This window comes from Anopheles coluzzii, chromosome 3 (genome assembly GCF_943734685.1).
Source record: "Anopheles coluzzii chromosome 3, AcolN3, whole genome shotgun sequence".
NCBI classification, from domain to species: Eukaryota; Metazoa; Arthropoda; class Insecta; order Diptera; family Culicidae; genus Anopheles; species Anopheles coluzzii.
In genome coordinates, this window is record NC_064671.1 from 28748805 (window position 1) to 28769924 (window position 21120).

General features: G+C 45.2%; 1 protein-coding gene across 3 annotated transcripts; it reads right to left on the minus strand.

The window, feature by feature from the left end:
* Window positions 1-1026: 1026 nt before the first annotated feature.
* On the minus strand, window positions 1027-21120 carry LOC120956342 (uncharacterized). Of its 3 annotated transcripts, none has more exons than XM_040377725.2 (5): window positions 20353-21120; window positions 20245-20287; window positions 5859-6503; window positions 4619-5785; window positions 1027-4541 (listed from the first exon to the last, which is right to left on the minus strand). In XM_040377725.2, exons 3-5 carry the CDS (start codon window positions 5924-5926, stop codon window positions 2222-2224), a joined length of 3555 nt encoding a protein of 1184 aa, XP_040233659.2. In that variant the 5' UTR covers window positions 5927-6503; window positions 20245-20287; window positions 20353-21120; the 3' UTR covers window positions 1027-2221. The 3 variants fall into 3 exon arrangements, with proteins under 3 accessions (XP_040233659.2, XP_040233660.2, XP_040233661.2); XM_040377726.2 differs by having other exon boundaries at window positions 20349-21120; XM_040377727.2 differs by lacking the exons at window positions 20245-20287; window positions 20353-21120 and adding an exon at window positions 7547-8165.

The window sequence follows — 21120 nt, forward strand, 5'->3', positions numbered from 1 at the left end:
TGTTGTCGTCAACTACAAACGGATCCTAACACGGGTTAAAGCTTCGGCATTCAAGTATTGCGGCTTCGTCAGTTTGCGTCCCCAGTCCCAGTTTTTTTTCTGTTTGCCACATCCGCAGTTGTCCTTCCGATCATGTCGATGTCATTTGCGAAGCAAAGACATTGGAAATACCAGTATAGAGTTGTACACCAGAATTTAGTATCAGCTCTTCACAAAACACCCTGCAGAGAAATATTGAAGAGTAGCAGACTAGAGAGTCCTTCTTGGTGACTTCATTTCATCATGCACCGACTCCCAGGATGTTGACACTTTCCCGAAGAATGTTGCAGGGTAGACAGAAGAGCCCTTCCTTTGATGATTTATCATCATTTAATCACTCTCAGATTGCACAACACGTGATGACGTGTCTAACGTGCTATTCTGCTGGATCTGCGCAGGTTCCTACTCTCCATTGCTGGAGAGAAAAATTATATAAAACCTGGACCTGATCCACAGGAAGGTAGGATTTTAATAATATTCCTATCCATCAAATAATCTCCCAAACTTGTGATTCGTCACTCTTCTCCAAACAACATGTTTAGCTCTTCATCAGTTGCTGTCTTCTAGAGCTTCTGGAGTAGTGATGGATAAAGTTGGCAAAAATCTGGAGTCGACTCCGATTCGACTGCGATAAATTCGGAATCGACTTTGGAGGTAGGTCCGCGCTGCAATATCCGGTCGTCCGGGAGTCGTTCGGAATCGTCTGAAATGGCCTGGAGTCGCCCGGAGACGCCCGGAGACGCCCGGTGTCGTCCGGAGTCGCCCGGAGACGCCCGGAATCGTCCGGAGTCGCCCGGAGCCGTCCGGAGTCGTTCGGAGTGTGTTTATGGAATTGCCGTGCACTAGAATCACAGCGCATTCTGATACTTTGAGGCCTCTTTTGCCATAAAAATTAAAAAATGTAACTTCGCATATCTTCGTAAGGATCTTGATGCAGTTTTCTTTCATGTTTCACTTGAAATGTCTTGCCAGCACACACCGTCGACATATTTTAAAAGATTTTCATACCATTTTTTTTATTTTAATTTCCTTTGTTTTAAAGATATCTTGTTTCCTGCGTAACGTTTTGTTCCTCCGTGTTACGTGTAGGCTCGGCTGCGGCCCTTTCACTACGCGCTTACAATGGGCTTGGCTCTTTTTCACTTAAGCAGCTCTGCTTCAAGCACATAAAGGCAGCGGCCGCATCAACAACTGGTAGGATGGTGGACCCTCGATATAGTGGTTCGTAGTACTCGTACCGTAAATTTGCTGTGTGCCTGTATAAGTAAGTTTTTTGGAGATTTTTGCATAATAACTTTGCCCCCCCCCCCCCTTTTTTGACCTGGAATAATGGTTTGTTTTGCTACTACTTACAAATTTCTTTGAACCTCACTAGACTAATCTGCTGACATATGTACATCGTACATTAATGGTATTTACACAAAACCTCCCCTGCTATCGACACTACATTATTCCTACTTCAGGTGTCGATTTTAACGCATTGCTTCCATGCTAATGGGGCTCTTTCTAAGTCGTTGCCTCCGATTTAGCGCTCAATGCGATCGTTCGCTCTCGCTCTCTCTCTCTCTCTCTCTCTCTCTCTCTCTCTCTCTCTCTCTCTCTCTCTCTCTCTCTCTCTCTCTCTCGCTACAGCAGAGTACGATCGGATGAATCTTAAATTAAATTAGCTTCTATTATGTTCAAACGGTATATAAATACGATGCCCTTATATTCGATCGTTTGTGTTTTGCTTGCCGTTGGATAGAACGATTATAGAATAGAGAAAGAAAAGAGTGCTCGCTCATGCGTAACATGCGCAGTTGAATCTTTGGAAATACGGACAACCGTACAAGTAAATCAGAAACGATTCGATATATAGCACAAAACAATAACGCAATAGCGATTCGTTCCGTGCGAAAACGGTGGTTCGCTCCAAACGGCGTTACGCGAAGAAAATGGAAGAAAAGAATGTGTAACCAATAAAATATGATACCGAAGTAACAAGAGGGAAAGCTGCATTCTACCCCCAATAATGTCACCTTGAACGAAACAGTGATTTCAAAGTCAGAACCACCATCAGCAGAACGTTAAAAATGGGAAACAAAAGAGCAACAAAAGGAAAATTGTAATTAACACAGGCTCAAAGCTTAAGGACAAACCGACTTCCTCTCTCGAGTCTTCGACATCTCCCCCCTACCCCCTTTCAGTGTGACACAGCCGTTTCCACGATACTGTTTTTGATAATCTCACACAAATTCTCGCTAGGTTCTAGTGCCGCAGAGGAGAGCGAACCGACGGAGGCAGCAGCGAGCAGGTTGGCCGTACTGGACGATACCACTGCTGCTGCCGCCGGGACGTCGTCTGCAGTGTACGCAGAAACGAAGGGAACCTCCTCATCGGCGGAACCATTTTGCAGCATCCGCTTGTGGGAAGAACTGCATTCCTCTCCAACGGTAGGGCAACGCGTCCGTTTCTGATGCAGCTGCTGCTGTTCGGCAGCTTTACTGGTAGTGGTACCGTTTGTTAGCGTACCCGATCCGTAAAAGCTTCTCGGTGGTGGATCGCGATCCTTCGCTGATCTTGTCACACGAAGCCCACCACCACCACCACCACGCAGGATCACGTCGTCACTGTCGTCGTCATCGCCGCCATCGTCCACGTCGTCATCGTCCTCGTAGCAGATTGCGCTCTCCGACGGTTCCGGTGGCGGATGTTGAAAGTCCCGCAGCTCGTCATCTTCCTCCGCCACGATCGAAGGTCGCACGATGCTGAGCGTATTCCGGCTGCTAGCCAGCAGATCGTTGATGGCCTCGAGCCGTTCCGCATTATCAGCCTGCGGTGTTTCCAGATCGATAAAGTCGCTCGACGGGCAGTTTAAGTTGCTTCCTTTCGGGCGATCACCATCACCATCACCATCATCATCGTCAACGATCTCGCACGTGTCGGTCCGGCTAGTGTCCGGAATGACGAGCGTCACCACATCGCCACTGGAATCGATTGTGCTGAGCGTGGTGGCATCGCTAATGACCGTCACGTTCGGATCACAGTGCTCGGAATCTGACCGAAACGATTGATCCAACGTCGCCTGTTCGCTGCAGGGAACAAGGGTCGTCGAACTGGCAGTCGGCGTCTGGGACGCGTTACCGTTGACGGCTTGTAGAGGCACTTGCGGCAACAAACCCTTCTCGGGCAGGCTGAGCGTAGGAGGCGCAGGCTCGCCGTCGGGCCTTAGACTCTCGACGTACGACGTGCTGGCCGTCGGTCGGTCGTGACCCGTCGTAAGCATGTGCTGGCGCGACACGGCTGCCGTCGTGCTGCTCGGTACGTGGTGGTGTAAGGGCCCGACTACCAGCGGATTATGCCGGTAAGGATCAATGTGAGTCGCCGCTGTACTTGAATCGGCTTGTGCTTGGAAGCTAGCGTAGCTGTCGGTGTAATACATGTTCGTGTGCAGTGCGGTGGACGACGACGACGGTTCGATGCTGCTGCTGCTACTGGTCGTGGCGGGAAGATGATGATAATGATGATGAAGAGGCATACCTGCCGGGTGTATACCGTCTCCTATCGTGCCGCCCTCTATACCGCCGTAGTAATCTCGGTATGGGCCGTAGTGCAGGCTGAGTGAGTCCGACGTTGCTGAGGGATAGTTTTGATGCATTCCATCATCTGCACCAAGGTGATTAGGGTACGGTGGTAAGGATTGATGAGACAGATGATGCTGCTGAGGCTGCTGCTGAAGAACGCCTGCAGCGCTGTGGTGCATACCGTCCAGCAGAACCATCGGGAGATGCTGAGGCAGCATGCCCGGCACTTGATGGTTCGACCCCGTCCCATCGACCATATCCGGAACGGTCGACGCGGGCATGTCCGTCCCGTAGCCCACCACCATACTACTGGGCGGTAATCGTACCGGACCGTTGGACCAATTCTTTTCACCGCCTATCACATAGCCACCAACACCACCACCCGCATTTGCATCACTCACACCACCACCGCCAGCAGCGGAGCTACCACCAGCCGCTTCCATCACCGCTTTGCCCTCTCCTGCCCCTTCCATCCGCAGCTTCATGATCGTGTGCAAAAAGTGTGTCCGCACGCGCCCCGGATTAAACTCGACCCGGCCGGCCGTGTTCGCGCAACCCTCGTGCGTGCAGCCGCACGGAAAGTTGGGCCGATCGACCTGACACTTGATGCCGGCCAGGCTGCAGGCGCACCGGTGCGGATCGCAGAAGCCCCGGCACGTGCAGCCGCACACCTCCCGCGAGGTCCGTATCTCCCGGCAGTCGTCCTTTTCCGACGGATCGATCTTGCGCACGCCGGCCGCCTTGAGTAGGGCGCGCCGCTGCCGCGTCGAGACCGGCTGCAGGAAGCCGTACGATTCGCTCTCCGCCTCCGAGCCGCTCTCGCTCGGCTCCTCCTCGCTGCTGGTGTCCTCGCTGGACGAGCTGCGCGGGTTGAGCTCCTGCAGCTGCTGCCGGTGCACCTTCCGCTGTTCGGCGGAATGTTCCGACAGCGTTAGACGGCTAAAAACAGGGAAAACAGAAAAGTAAAAGGTAGGTTTTAGTAAAGGATTTGGTAAATGCCAATGCTACGCTCTTACCGTGAGTGCACGTGCTGAAACTCCATGCCCAGTGTACAGCCACCCTGGGACGGCACACAGCCAAAGCCTTGTATGCGAGGAAAGTAAAACACCGTCACCCCTTCAAAGGTGATGCCCTTCTTGGGCCGTTTCTGGCTGCTAGCGCCTTCCTCCGTCTCCCGCTGGCCAGCGTCTACCGGTGGTTCCGAGCGTCGCTTCAAACTGCTCTTAATTGGTGGTGGTCGCTGCAGTGGACTATTGTTGCTGCTACTACTACTACTGCTACTACTGTTGCTAGTGCTGCCACTGCTATTAACTGCCACACTGCGCGCCGGCTCCAACCCCAACCCGGAGTCGGATCCGTCGCTCGCCTCCTCCTCCTCTTCGCCATTCGTCGTGCCCTGTATTTGTTCGGCGGTGGTTTGGACCACCTCTGCTGCTGCTGCTGCTACTGCCACTGCTTCTACTGTCGCTGTTCGTTCGCTTCCACCCTCCCGAACGGTAGCGACCGCATCGACGTAATCGTCGATCAGCTGTATCGTTTCACCGTCGGCCGTTTCCGCCTCATCTAGCAGCGATGGAGACGACGACGACAACGACGACAGCCTAATAACATCCTCGACGGACGCAAACTTATCCAGCACGGTCGGGCTCGATCGTTCACACTCCCCAGCCGGCGTCACCTCATCTCCCTCAACGATCGAACTGCTTTCCGACGTTTCCAACTCCACCACCAAGGCAGCGCTGGTGGAACCGTTCAGCAAACCGCCAATCGGTCCTTGCTCCTGCTCCTCCTCTTCCGCCATCACTTTTTCCTCAACCACTGTGCGTACCACCACCGTCGCCGGCTCCTCATCGTCGTCATCCTCCGTTTCCGGCTCGTCCGCTTCCTGCTGCTCTTTGGGCTTCAGCGTGCTCACATCGACCAGCGTGAACTGGTCGGGCGAGATGCCAACACCACCGTCGTCGTCTGCGTCGCTGCCAACGCTCGTGCCGGATACGTTCACGACGTCCGCCCCGGGGCAGTCGTCCAGTGCGAGCGGATCGTACAGCGGATCGCCACCGTCCTCCACCACGGACAGCTCCTCGCTCACAATAATCGTTTCCTCCATCCTAGGAGCTTCGTTTGGACCCATCATCGTCGTGCTGGCGGCTGCTGTAGTGGATGCTGCTGTTGGTGTTGTTAACCTAAAACCAAGAGCAAACTTCACGTTAGTATCCATTGGTCTCATCTTCCGCCCCATCATCACACAATGCTTACCCGAATATATTGGAACTGTTAGCATTTCTTTGCAAATAGGTAAGCAAGTCTTTTAACGGTTTCAGCATGCTGCGTTGCAGTTCGCCGTGCCCCCGACACCTGGGAAGAACCTGGGGTACTGGTAGCAGTGGTAGAAGTTCCAAAAGGATGTTCTTTTTACAGCCGTCGGCTTACGGACAGTTTCAAAACGGCGCTTAATGGACGCTCTGCTTTGCGGAAGCTTTCCTTCGTACTGGTGCCGATGGCCTACCACACACTCGGTGGTGGTGGTGCTGCTCGATCGCGATCGCAACCGGCGGCGGTAATCAGCAGCGTATTTGGGCGGTGGCGGTAGGCGTCGTCGCTCGTGCGGGGAAATGATAAAATAAATAATAGAAGCTTGGTGGCCACCGGTTGAAGCGGGAAGCATTTTTATGCCATGCTCCGCGGAATGTTCAACGACGCGTTTGAATCACGACACCGAAAAACCTTCTTGCGTTCTGACCGTGCACTAAAAACAAAACAATGTGTCACACAATTGCACTACTTTTTCTGTCTCTTTGAACAGCCAGTTTTAAAAGCACCACCACAAGATGCTCGATACGAATCACTTTGAGTTAGGGGCAAACAGTTCCGTCTATGGGTGATTTTACGCATTCACAGAAGCTGAAAATGATACAGAAAGTAAAGCAAGTTAGAATCCTGATAGTAACAAACAATATATTACAATCTGTACTGTTTTATATTAAATTAAACACACACACACGCTCAAAGCAAAATCATCTTCTTTCGACCGTGCGCCCATGCAAGAAAAAGCGCCCATTCATTTTCTCACTTTCACTATATACACATATGTATGCATGTTCGGCAGACAAACATCACGGATGGGCCATCACACACTCTGGGGGTCTGTGTTTCTCATCGGTTTCTCGTCTTCGTTGAGCTGGCATTTCTCCGCGCCTTATCATCTATGAGGCTGATATGTATATTGCCACCCCTTCAGCGTATAGGCAGTAGTAGTACTAGAGGCAAATGTAGGACCATATACAATTTATGGAAAAACTTATTCAATAACGTTTAAAGACCTGTTTCGTCCAGGAACTGGATCTCCATAAGGCACAGGGGCCTTGCAAATTCAAGCAGAAAGCATTAAAACTTTATGTTATGAGTTATGTGTGTGTGTGTGTGTGTGTGTGTGTGTGTGTGTGTGTGTGTGTGTGTGTGTGTGTGTGTGTGTGTGCACCTCACCAACCGACACGTGCCTGTGATTGCTGATCGATATTCTTCATTAATACTTGCGTTGGGAGGTTTTCGATTCTCACACTGGAGGCTTTTAAAAGGAAGAACACACAATCCTTGTCCTTCCTTTTCGCTCCTCAAGTCCTCCATATCACATTCCCCTTATCAATTAGTAGTCTCCAAGGAATGGGTCCTTCCCTTTTCAACCACAGCACTATGGTCTGTGACCCTGCTGCTGCAGTGTGTCTCACACCAGAACCAAATACATCAACACCAAAGTACTTCAACATCCAGTTCAATTCCCGGCCCATGGTGTTGGCTCGTTTAAAAAAAGATCTTCTCCGAGCCAACCAACAACAGAACCCGCTTTTCCCACATCGATCTTTGGCCTGTGTAGGTGTATTCGTTTTAGGCAACCCAACAACTAAAAAACCCAAGCCACCGAAGGTCAGGTCAGGCATCGCGCTCACCGGGCAACAACGTCCCCAAATATCCGAGAGATGATCGATAGGCACCGCGCGCGTTGAATCCTCGTACTGCCCAGTGGTGGTTCGTAATACACCGTTGACGTAGAGGACGGTCGTACTGTTGTTGTTGTTGCTGCTGCTGCTGCTGCTAGTTGCTACTGCTGATGCTGCTGGTGAGCTCTCGTGCTGCTGCTGCTGCTGCTGCTGCAATGTCTGTTTCTCTGTTCCCTGACGTGCGGTACAACTACTACTGAATCGCGAACGTGCACACTACACAGACGGACGAGTTTTAGGTAGAGAGAGCTGCTGGCTAGCTGGTTGCTTCGCGACGTACGGCATACTTTGCAAATATTGAGAGACAAAAAGAGAGAGAGGGAGAGTGATTGTGTGTGGCGAATGAAATCCCCATTGCAAGCTCACCACCACACAGACACCCTTCTCTCTCCGCTATCTGCCCTAGATGTGTGTGGAGACCTCTAACGTTCATCAATCGTGCCTCCCTTCGTGGGAGCATTTTTACACACTCGCGTGCTCTCTCTCTTTCTCTCTGTGGTTGTTCCGTGCTCCCCAAATTCGCTCGCCACAGAGAGCTCACGCACACACCGGCATGATGGGAAAGGCAATTGTGTTGGTCATAGTATTTTTTTTTCTTCTCCTGTACTGACGATGATGAAACGTTGCCGTGTGTCGATCTCTGCCCTGTACCTTGGGGGAGGGTGGTGGTGGTTTACACACTCCCAAAGCCACCCCAACCCTCTTCGTGGGAGAGGGGGGAGGGAGGATAAGTTTCGTTCGTATCGATTTGCTCTTTTGTTGGCCACATTTCGGGCCTAAAAGGGAAGGCAGCGGCTGCTACTGCTGCTGTTCGATCGCTCATCTAAACAACCCCGAGCGAACCAGCAAAGCTTCAGCGACAAGTGGCAAGTTTTTCACTAGGCGAGAGGAAATAGAAAGGGGAATGTATGGAATGGCGCTGCTGTAACACTCACACGTATCCTTCCCTAATCAAATGTGACGTGTGTGAGAGCGTACACACAGAGACGGACTCCTAGCTAAACCGGGGAGGCCGGATGGGGAAGCGGTATTATCCTTTTGCCATTACGCAAGCAGCGGAACACGAAGCGGTCCGCTTCGGGGCAAACCCGAACGTGGCGGCCATGAGCTAATGAGTGGAAAAGGGAGAAAGGAGAGAGAGCGAGCATGAACCGTGTTGTGGTGCCGTAAGGTAAACCGCAACATGCCCCTATATCTATTGAAGCCATTTGGTTGGTGAACCCTCCGGTTCGGGGCAGCAAAGATCATCTGTGGGGAAGGGGCCGCGGCCGGGGTCGCTCTGCTGGCTGACGAAGTTCCTTCGCACACTTCGGCACACGGCGGCCCTGGCACCAAAACTCGTTCCCAGTTTTATGGCATTGATGATCCTGCCGGGGAACCTGAAGACCCTTGGGTTGGCCCGAGCGCGTGGTACGAGCGTTTTCATAGTACCTTCTGAACCTTTAAATTGGAATGTGGCAGCGAAGCTTTGTTCGCTGGTGGTTAAAACTGCATTAAATTGTTTCTAAAAGTTGCACTTCTTGTTTCTGTAGCACCTTTCACACACACACACACACACACACACACACACACACACACACACACACACACACACACACACACACACACACACACACACACACACACACACACACACACACACACACACACACACACACACACACACACACACACACACACACACACACACACACACACACACACACACACACACACACACACACACACACACACACACACACACACACACACACACACACACACACACACACACACACACACACACACACACACACACACACACACACACACACACACACACACACACACACACACACACACACACACACACACACACACACACACACACACACACACACACACACACACACACACACACACACACACACACACACACACACACACACACACACACACACACACACACACACACACACACACACACACACACACACACACACACACACACGTCAAGTAAAATTAAAAGACATTTGCTATAATTTCACTGATAACCTCAAATTTCCACACACGCCAATATTCGAGCTACGTGGTTGCCTCCAACAAATAAAACAAATGTAAAATTATACCGAACATGACATTATAATAATAATTAATCATTTTGTACGGTACGATAAAGTCTTTTTTCAGAAAAAGAGGTCGTATTTCAAACCGTTATTGTAATTGCAATCTTCTTATACTGTATTTTGAATTAAAAGTTTAAAGATTAAAATATTAATAAAAGCAAGACGAAGAGGTAAAAAACTGTAAGTCAAAGAATAATATAGTTATAGAATATATAGAATATAGAATAACTAGTTTCTTAAACGCGTAGAATTAAGCGAAATAATTATCCGTTGATCATTATATTCACTATCACATGTTATTTTGTCCATATTGATTCATTCATTTGTTGATTCCATTAAGAGTTTATTGTTATGATATGCCTATATTTTCCTATTTTTGTCAAATATTAATGAATCGTTTAGTTTTATTCTTACCATGAAAAACATTGAGTAAGTAAACTTTTTTTTACGATTATTTTTAAAATTTTATATTCAAATATTTTTTTGTTCGCTTTGATAGCACTTTGATAAATTTAGGATGCATTTATAAAAAAATATGGAATAAAAACTAACACAAATTGCAAACTAACATAGATGTCGCCACCTCGGCGCTGCGACAATGCGAATTTAAAAATTTAAAACAAATAACCCTTTTCCGTTTTTTTGTTCAATATTGTAAAATTTCACATTCCAAGTAAGTATAGCATTACATCGTCTATTTCTATTTTACTATTAATATCTATCAGTACATTTTACAACATAAGTAAACCATACTTTGTGTAAGTTACTGTCAAACAAAATAAACAATAAAAACACGAAGCAAACAGACTAAAACAACATGAAACTGCCAGATGTAAAAATGTAAAACAGCTTTCGTAACTACTTAGTACTCTGTCTCCCTTGTAAACTCTCCGCTCGTTGGCTGCTGTTTGCTGATCTTTCATGAGCCATCTGCCAAACGTGTAAAACCCTTCCCCCCCCCCCTTACCTGCTTTTACACCACGTTCTGAGTAATGCTTCACTCTCTCGCCAGCTCATTACACGCGCTCTCGTTCTCTCCTTATAACACAGATTTTCCATCGACACAACAATTGTACTTTGTGGGGACTTTATATACGATCAGAACACAGTGTAGTGAAAAAAATAAAGTAATTGAACTGAACTTCCAAACTTCGTGTGTGGAGGCTTTCTCTGGTTTATTAAGTATTCACTTTCAGGCACATGCAACAGGCAGGCGGCGAGCCAAGCTATCGTCAATTTTTGGACAGCAACTTCCGTTGCGTACCAAAAAAGGGAGCCCTCCTCCCTTCCGACGACTGCCCGGAAGATGCCGGAAAGGGTGAGGGTCACCCTACCTTCTAACGGTAATCAGAAAAAGAGGAAAGAGAGCGAGAGAGAGAGACAGCAGCGGATCAGATTTACACATGGAAAACCCGTAGGAAAACAGCCATCGCGCGCGCCGGCCGGGCTTCTCACATGGCGGCGGCGGCGGCTGCAGTCCCGAAAACGCGGCGGAAAAGAGAAAATAAAACAATCGACACCATTCTTTCTGCTGGCTGGGGCTGCTTTTGTCGAGAAAACTCGGCACCGAAGGGCTTCATCAGCGAGAGAGAGAGAGAGAAAAAGAGCGAGGGACCATGGTGGGAAACGATGCTGGGACAGATAGAGGAGAAAAAAGAAAGAAAGCCAAAGCACACGAAAGGGAAGGCGATGGACAGCAGCTTTGCTTAATCGACGTAAGATCCGTTTGAAGCGAGGTAAGAGGATCAAGAAGAAGTCAGTAAATTATTAAAATAAATGAAAAAGAAAGCTAGAGGAATGAATATTTGCGATATGCAGCCGAATTAGGTCATGATTTTCAATGTACAAATGTGTTTGAGGTTTCTTGAGATTCTCCCTAGCCCATTTTGCCACAAATTCTGAAGAAAATGATGGATATAAATCTATACTTTTCATGCCATTTCCGTTTTACTTCTTCCATTTTAGCATCCTACAATGAACTGGAGAGCTTTGTAAGTCAAGCAAAGCTTTAGTTCAAAGCTTTCCGATTCTTCCCGCTTAAAAAGCGCCGCAAAACAGGTTCGGAAACAAGTTTTCCAGTGGCTACAAACGTTTCCAATCCCCTCCATGATTATGAACACATTGAGTACCCACAGAGAGAAAGGGCAAAGACAGTATCGTGTTGCTGCTGCATGGGGTATGAGTTTATCGCAGCAGTACAAAATGAAACACTACACCCACTCGAACTCTAGAGTAGTGAGGTGCTCTCCGGAACGCACCCTTGACTCCGATCCGACTCCGACTATTATTAGTGAGATTCCAGCAAAATGGAACCGCCTGGAGTCATCCGGAGCCGCCTGGAGTCGTCCGGAGCCGTTCGGAGTTGTTCGGAGTTGGTCGGAGTCGTTCGGAGTCGTCAGGAGTCGTTCGGAATCAGAGTGGTTCAGTGTCGTCCGGAGTTGGTCGCAGTCGTCCGGAGCTGTCCGGAGTCGTTCGGAGTCGGAGTCGTCTGGAGTCGTTAGGAGGAACTTCGTATATAGACCTTGGTTTCGAAGGTCGATTATGGACGACTCCGACTCCAGACGACTCTGGATGACTTCGGACGACTCCGGACGACTTCGGACAGCTCCAAACGACTTCGGACGACTCAGGTTCCGAATGACTCCGAGCAACTCCTGACAACTACGAACGACTCCGCGCGACTCCAGGCGATTCCGAACGACTCCGGATAATGCAAGGCGGACCTACCTTCCGGAGTCGATCCCGAATTTATCGAAGTCGGATCGGAGTCGACTCCGGATTTTTGCTAACCTCACCCATCACTACTCTAGAGCTTTCCCTTGCGACGTCGTGATGCGACGATGCGAAGAGAATGCGCCGTTTTTATCGCTTTTAATGAGACACACCAGGCCGGGTGAATGCGAGAAACAATATTGCAGTGTTGATTGATTTGCTAGCAGCCCACGTGGACACCTAATGATCATGCGGGCGACAACATAACCAGCCAATACACATGTATTGAATGATGAGTTATAGTGCTTGTTGAAAGCAGTTTTTTTTTTAGAAAACTCTTTTATCCGATCGTTGTGTTATTTTATTTTCGCAAAACAATGATCGAATAAGATTGAATTTCTCTCGAAAGAAATGGCATGATCGTGTAATAAAACAGTCACCAGTGCGCAGTGCAGCGCAGTACCATCCTTTCACCTTTAAACCATAGCTTGAGAAACGAGTTCCTCCGCAAAAAGGCCTCGACTTTTGTGTGTTGTGGCGGTAGTACAAGAGAAAGGAAATAAGCGAAGCTAAAGTTCACTAGAATTACAAAAAAAATGCCATCAAAGTTTTATTACATTTACGGTCTACGGATACTTAAACATATAGACAACAAAGCCATGCAGCGGGCGAGAGCAGTTCAATATTTGATTTGAAAACAAAAAAATGATACAATTCTTCTCATTCTAGTACGGGCGCACACTTACTCTCGCTTTCTCGGTTGTACTGCCCCATACGTGTCAGTGTTCTATTTTTGCACCAATAATTATGTCCTTTTGCTCACTCTTTACGTGCTCTGGGTGACGTGCGCTTTGTACGCGTGTGCCTGCTCCCTCCAATGAAGCATTAAGAAAGAAATTAAAACAACGCAGCAAGCAACACTTCGCAGGCGGCCGCGTTGCCCTGCTGTGCCAAAGACTCCACTCAGCATGAACACTGTGCAAGAGGATGTGTGTGTGTGTGCGTTGGTGTGTGGTAAGTGATTTTTTGTCCTGCTAACATGCCAGAAAATCCTGCCACGCGGGGGAGAGCGACATGTTTCCCTCCTCCCCACGCGTTTGTCGCTTCGATGGAGCCGCACGGTCAATCATCGGGTGTCGAATTCAGCACCCATCGAGAGCGAGCGAGAAGCGCCTCTTGAGAGTGTCCAACACGTACGCACACACACACGCACATACCGTGAGAGGTTTGTGTGTGTGTGGGCGTTTCCATGGCTGCTAGGATCGACTGTTGGGGCACACCGGATGGTGATGATGAGCATTGTGGGAGAGCATCATTCTCCATGTGCACGCACGTACGCAAGCAACACATACCCACATATACACAGACGGGGGCGTACGTGTTGATGTGAGTGCGCATGAGATGGCCCGATGATGACTGTGCGTGTCAAACACACAGTTCCGCGCGCTGACGAAAGAAAACTGTTTGCAGCTAGCACTCCCGATGAAGTCACCGTTATTTGTCCTCTTGCAGTCTCAGCACACGTCGCTGCAACAGCACTTTCAAACTGCACTGAACTTCGGACTTTTAGGTTGAAGTCACAGAAAAACAAAAAAAAAAAAATGTTTTTCGTCCGTAAAATGTGGTAATACAGGGGTTTTAAAATCCCTATCGAATGTGCACACCACACCATAATTCATCGCCCGCAAGAAGTGTTTTTTTTCAACAACTGTCACACATTGTACATGGATTACTATCAATTGTCAGTTCCTTCACATGATTATCAACACAACACAAAGAACTGACAGACCCAGTTCAGTCTGTGGCGTGTTGAAAATCATGTGGAAGAGCTAAAACAAATATTGTGATGCAAATACAACATTTGACAGCTGTTGAAAAACATCTCCGTGCAAAACAATAAAAAATATTGTTGACATTGTAAATTGAGTTGAAAAACCCTGTCAGCACCCGTGTACAGGCGGTCCCCGAGATACACGGTTAATGGGGACCGAAAACGGCTGCAAAATACCGCGTATCTCGAATTTCCGCGTAAGTCGAATCTCGTGATTTCCAGCTAAAATATCACTAATTTTCGTGTAATTTTGCAAGTAGGAGGCAGTTTTATTCACTTTATGAATTATTTGATATGATTCTGACTGAATATAACAGATTTAAACCTTTTGAAATAGTTTTTAACATTCGATCAAAACGGAAATTATTTGGCAATTTGCAATTGATGTGTCAAATCAGTACAATTTGCTCAAAGTATTGTCAAATTTAGAAAACCGCGTATCTCCGAATCCGCGTATAAGAGGTACCGTGTATCTCGGGGACCGCCTGTATAAATCAGTGATCATCAAACTGTTAATTAAAAAAACTATTTAATATAAATGAGTACATTTAATCATGTACAGTAGAAAAATTATAAATTGAATTCAAGATGAAGCGCCTTTCATCATGTATTTTTCATAAATACCATGTATTTAATACCATGTGTAGGCGCTACACAGGGTTTCGAGTCAAATTCCAATGCAAACAGCATTTTACACTGCTGGCAGAATGTTTTTCATCAGCTGTCAAATGCTGTATTTGCATCACAAGAATTGTTTGGTTTATGCACATGATTTTCAACAAGCCATTGATCTGAGCTGCTATTGACAGTTCTTTGTGATGTGTTGAAAATCATGTGGAAGAATTGAAATTTTATTGTGATCCAAATACAATAGGTGACAGCTGTTGAAAAACATCTTGCATGCGGTGAATACAGGATTTTCCGAGTAAATTTCCAATGTCAACAACATTTTCAAACCCCTGCAACACAGGAGGATGTTCTGCGCGGTGCCTATTTGTAAATCAAAACTTTTGTGTGGTTTTTTTTTCACGCCCTGTTCATTATAGAAAAAAATAACTTAAAGGCACGTTGCAGGACACTAAGAACAAGAGCACTTCTACATATCGAGTCAAGATCAATATATCCCGGAGCCAATGACCCAACTGTTATAAATGTGTTATTATGACAGTTTAATTGCGATTGGTTTTGTTGCTCTATATTTATTTTATTTTTATAAACATACAGCAATTTCGAAGTCATTTTCGAATGTGTACATAATTATGCACCGCAACCAATATGTTTTTCAACAGCTTTTAAATGGTGTATTAGCTTCATAATAAAATTTCACTTTTTACGCATGATTTTCAACACATCACAAAGAACTGTCAAGCTCAATCCAGCTTGAGGCGAGTTGAAAATTATGCTGATGAGATTAAAAATTATTTTGATGGAAATGAAATATAAGATTGACGTGGATTAACTGTTGCAAGCGGTGAACAACAATTTTCACATTCGAAACTGACTTGGAACCCCCTGTAATGATGTTATGTAGGCTTACGATAGATTGGTTGATATTAATTAATTAATTCAGAATAATAATAAAAATAATAAAAATAATAATAATAATAATAATAATAAAAATAATAATAATAATAATAATAATAATAACAATAAAAATAATATAAAAATATTAATAATAATGCTAACAAGACTAATAAGAATAATAATAATAATAATAATAATATTAAAAGTAAAAAAAAATAATAATAATACATTTTACATTGCTTGCGAGATGTTTTTCTGAGCTGAACTGAACGGAACTGAATCGGATGTAGAATATATAACCCTTTTAAATGAAATTTAGCAACAATATCAATTCAAATACTGTTGAAACAAAGGCTGTGGATTGATCTGCTTATGTATCAACAAAACAGTTGCATAGGAAGGTTTCCGATCGTAAATAATCTCGAAACCAGAACCAACACACACGAACGTCATATAAAAAACACTTTTTTAGCTCATTAGTTGCCCAACACTGACCTCAATAGTATCTACCATTTTCGCCCTTGCTCACACACATTTTTTTCTCTCGCTTTCTCAGGGCTGTGGCAACGCTTTTTCGCATGCGATTTTATCACACGGCCTGTCAAATTTTAATATGGCATTTGACAGATAACGTCGGACGACGAAATCGCACGTCCGACGTTATCTGTCAAATCCCATATAAATCTCATCCGATAAAATCGCATCCGATCAGCGTTGCCACCGCCCTCACACACATACACACGCTCTTTCAAGATGAAATGAGAATGAGCTGTTATTCCCACACGATTCGACACTGTAGTCAAATCCTGTGCGGCACTGTATTTGATTACAATCGTTCGTTTTTGTTTCCTCCTTACAACATTCCTACCGCGTACAATCAACAGGAACTACCCCTTTTATATGATTACTACCAACACAACTCTCACAAAAATACACCGTACGTTGGATCTGCAATACAATCAGTGAAACTCTCAAACACCGTGAACCAAAATGATGATAGAGCCGAAGCGATAGAGAGATAGATAGAGAGAGAGAAAGAGAGGGAGAGAGAGAAAGAGAGGGAGAGAGAGAAAGAGAGAGAAAAAAAAAGGAGAGAGCAAAAGGAACGTAAGTGGAATTTGCTGGTCACCCTTTTTATATTGGCTTCTATTTCATTTACTCTCTCTGGCAATCGCTGCTTTTTTGCATACTTTTTACAATACTCGAATGGAAGTTTAACGAAGAAAAAACTAGACGCTGAAGAAAGCGCGCATTTTTAACTCTTCCAGTGCGCTGTGTTGTGTTTCGCTGCGTTTTATCCTGACCCAGACGATGAGTCAGCCGCGATCAGACGTAAGCGTAAGACGATCTTTCACATCTCAGCACAGTATGGTTGCATATGGTATATAGATGGAGAGGGCAACAAGTAAAGTGCAATCCGATATAATTTAGTATAGAACAATCTATTCCTATAGGCAAAAGGACATTCAACATACTTCATTCTAATTACAATAATAATCAATTGTTGAAGAGCAATTTCTCGAAATGAAGATCATGAATAGACGATCGAAGAGAGAATTGCTGGGAACAGTTCATTGAAGGAATAAAAAAAACATATAAAGACGATTGTGACAGCCTGCATTACTCATCCCATTTCAGACATTGGTACCAGCATTGCCAGCATAAAACGGACCAGATTTTTTGTACGGAGCAACGGCACAACGAGAGAACACAATAATCCATTTTCAAGATCTCAATCAATTGGGGAATGTATAATCCGAAAAAGTTCATCAACAACAGTATAATGTTAGCGAAGAGAATAAATAAATTATTTTATAAAATCAATGACAACAAAACTCTTCTGAAAACATGTCGCATGTAACGGGAACTGTACAAATATAGCAGTAATAAACAGCAAATCGTGTTGTTAAAAAAGATTAGCACCATTAATGAGAACATAACAGAACTCCCCAACTGTGTTATGTTGCCCAACATGGCGTCTTTATGGTGGTGAAGTAATCAAGAGAAAATAAAAAGCAGTACACAAAAGCTTGAGAAAGGAAACGAAACAAACTAAGACGCCCAAGGATCGGCCGGCAAGGCTAATAGTGGAGGAGTTTTCTTGCACACTTTGTGTCCCTCGTTCACCATCATTTGACCCTCGAGCATCCAATGATTCTGCTGGTCCATTAGCGTATTTTTCCATCCCTGTTTTCCGGCAGCCTCTTCTGTGTGGCATCACTGGTGGGGGCGTATTTTTGTGATCGGCAGTGGGAGAGGGTATGCTTTTGCTGCGATTACTTTTTACGTTGGCGCAGAAAACTGGTTTGGATTAGTGCCAGCAGTATAAAGAAAAAACTGGGGATCCATACATTCATTATTCTACCGTTGGTGTCGTCTCAGTGACATAATCGTAACATGATGCATTTCTAAACGTATTTAGTGATTCACCCAATTACAGTTGCCGTGTATCATCTTCCCTGAACATCTCAAAGCCTAAACAGAGCGATATTTAAATACGGGGGCGGTGTTTGTGTGCTTTAAAATGCCGCTGTTCAAATCTTGTTTATATCAAGTTAAACTAGCAACAAGCAAACAAACATGATAAAAAGAGCTTATTCAATTGTAATTACTTAAAAGCCCTTTATTCTTAAGCTTTTTGATCGCTGTGTCTTAAATTCCATACATATTATTTAAACAACGGACGTAATGAAATGTTCTACAATGCGTCCATTTAATTGCAAGTTGATGTTTCAGTGTTTGTTTAATGCCTGAGTTCATAAGTTACATTTTTGATTTGAAACATTGAACTTAAGAAACCAAAACGAGCTTTCTTCAAAAACCGTTTTGAGTTATTCATCATGCGTGCTCTTTTATCACTTTAGTTGAAATACTAACTGATTTGGGGTACAATTTTCTTTTTGAAATACTTCTCTCGTTGGATTTTCCCTATTTTACACATAGCCGGTACAAGAGAAACACATACCGAACGGGATATGATCGAAGTAAGGCCTTGCAGGAACCGATTCGCCTGCCCATGGGTCACCGTACTGTCTCATGCGTGTTCACATTCGAATGCTATTTCATTCGTGCTAATTAATTAATATCATTCATCAACGTAAGGTTGAAACATTTCGATACTAATAACATAATCAATTGATGCTAATAATTAGAATTCTAGTTGTTCTGTGAGACTTATTTCAACACGTAAAGGAAGTGTTCCAATCTTACCTACGATTTGGCAAGCATAGATCATTTTGCAATACACTTCAGAAGCAGCGTAGATAAATCTCTAACAGCCCAAACCATGGTTTTATAAAGATGAAGTTGTGAAAAATCCAGTTACAGTGCGAATTTTCGGAAAATTTGTAGCTGTTATATTTAGAAGTGGCTACAAACGCAATGAGCCTGCGACGTTCAGTACTTGCAAACCCGTTCAGAAAGGCCAATTGTAGACGCACTGCATCCTATACATGCCTAACATGATATGATGTTTATCTGGATCTTCCTTCCATAGTACAAGGATTCATTATCTGGTTTCGTAGTGTACAATTAAATCTATTTCGCCCGTAAGCAAAGCTGGTGTGATCGCGTAGTAAGTAAGAAGAGCAAATAAATGCCAGCACTGTTTGATTTACTGTAAGATAAAGCGTGCCTTCTGAATCAAAATACAAGGACTCTTTGAACAACTGACTATCCAGCTGCGGGTAATCAATGAGTCACCGATAGCTAGGTGTCAAATAAAAATAATAATAAGAGCATACAAGCACTCTATATAGAAGCTTCGGCGTGTCCTGAATATTGCAACTAAACTCATCCACCCTTGAAGAATGAATGCAGAAATCACTAAAACCCTAAAAAAGGAAATTGATGATCGTATCATTTACAGACATATCTTTGAGAGCGTGACATGATCGTGTAAGAATGTCAGATCATTTTCCAACTTATTTCCATCCAACAACATGGTCCCATCCAATAGAAGAATTAAGATATCTGTATTACTCTAATCAAGCATCGTAAAATAATAAAAAGTCACTAAATTCAATCACTTTCCAATTATGGCTGGAATGCCTTTTTCATTAATACGCGAAGCACATATTTTCCATCGCAACAAATCGAACTTTTACTGAACTTTCGTTTTACGAGTCAGCCCACTAAAAGACTTATAGAACATGGCCACTATGAGATTAAATATGTTCACCTCATTTTCATACCCTTTCATACCTCATTGTTTATACCCTTTCTTATGAGATGACGTGCTTTTCAGGGACTTAGCCCTTTACATTCCTATCTCGTAAATTGAAGCTCACATTTTCTCCAAATCCGTAATTTAAAGCTTGTAGCAGCATTGTGGAATGTAGTACAATATTACCTACTCGTTGACATAATGGTTTCCCATTTCAATATTCTTCATTATTGAAATAGTGATCTTTACTTTTTACACTAGCTTCTAGTGAACTATCCTCCCTAATGAGTGCAGCGCTTTGCGTACTTACCGGAAATGGTGCTCAAGCAACAACCATTAGGATGGAATTTCATCTGCAATAAAAATAGGGTAAAATTAGAAAAAAAATGTGAAAATACAGAACAAGCAGCGGACCTACCTACAACAGCCTTCGTCGTAGTAAAATCGTAAAATCTCCACTGAAAACGAGTCTTTCTGCCAGCAATGCTCCCACGGCGGTACGGTATTTTCTTAGGTTACTTTGATTGCTTAGTTTTTCTCCACCAAATCCCACACGGAAAGGGCAGAAGAGTTTTCAGATTCAGGTCTGGTACTACCCACGGGCTGGCCTACACTGACCAACAGCACTGGGTGGCCACTAGGCGGCCGGAAACTACCTTTCTCCCCAAAAGCACCGCACCACACAGCAGCACTCGTGTGCTCCCCCTCTCGTTGACGATGCGCTCGCTCGGAAGGAGTTCGGGAGCTGCACGGAACAACATCCTGTACCACTGGCACACGGATTGCACTGCGCCAATTCTTTCACATCCGTACACACACGCACACACTGTGACGCACTCCTTATAATACTCCCGCTTCCTGTGTGATGTGTGTTCCGCAAAACGGAAGTCCTACGCACTACGGCCTATTTCACATTTTCCCGACGCGAGACCGAAACGCACACTGTTGGCGGTCGCAGGGAGCAAGAATTTCCCTCCCGTCCCACACACACACACAAGCCCGTATATAGTGCGATCGTCACCAGAGCATCACCGAAACGGCCTTCGTTTATTTGTAGACGCGCGTTGCAGTGGGGTGGCCAAGGAGCGCGGTCGAGACGAGATGGAGCAGCAGAAATTCCGAAATCTTCACACGAAAAACATCATTTTTGCTCGTTTTATGGACATCAACTGAAAAATGCTCGATT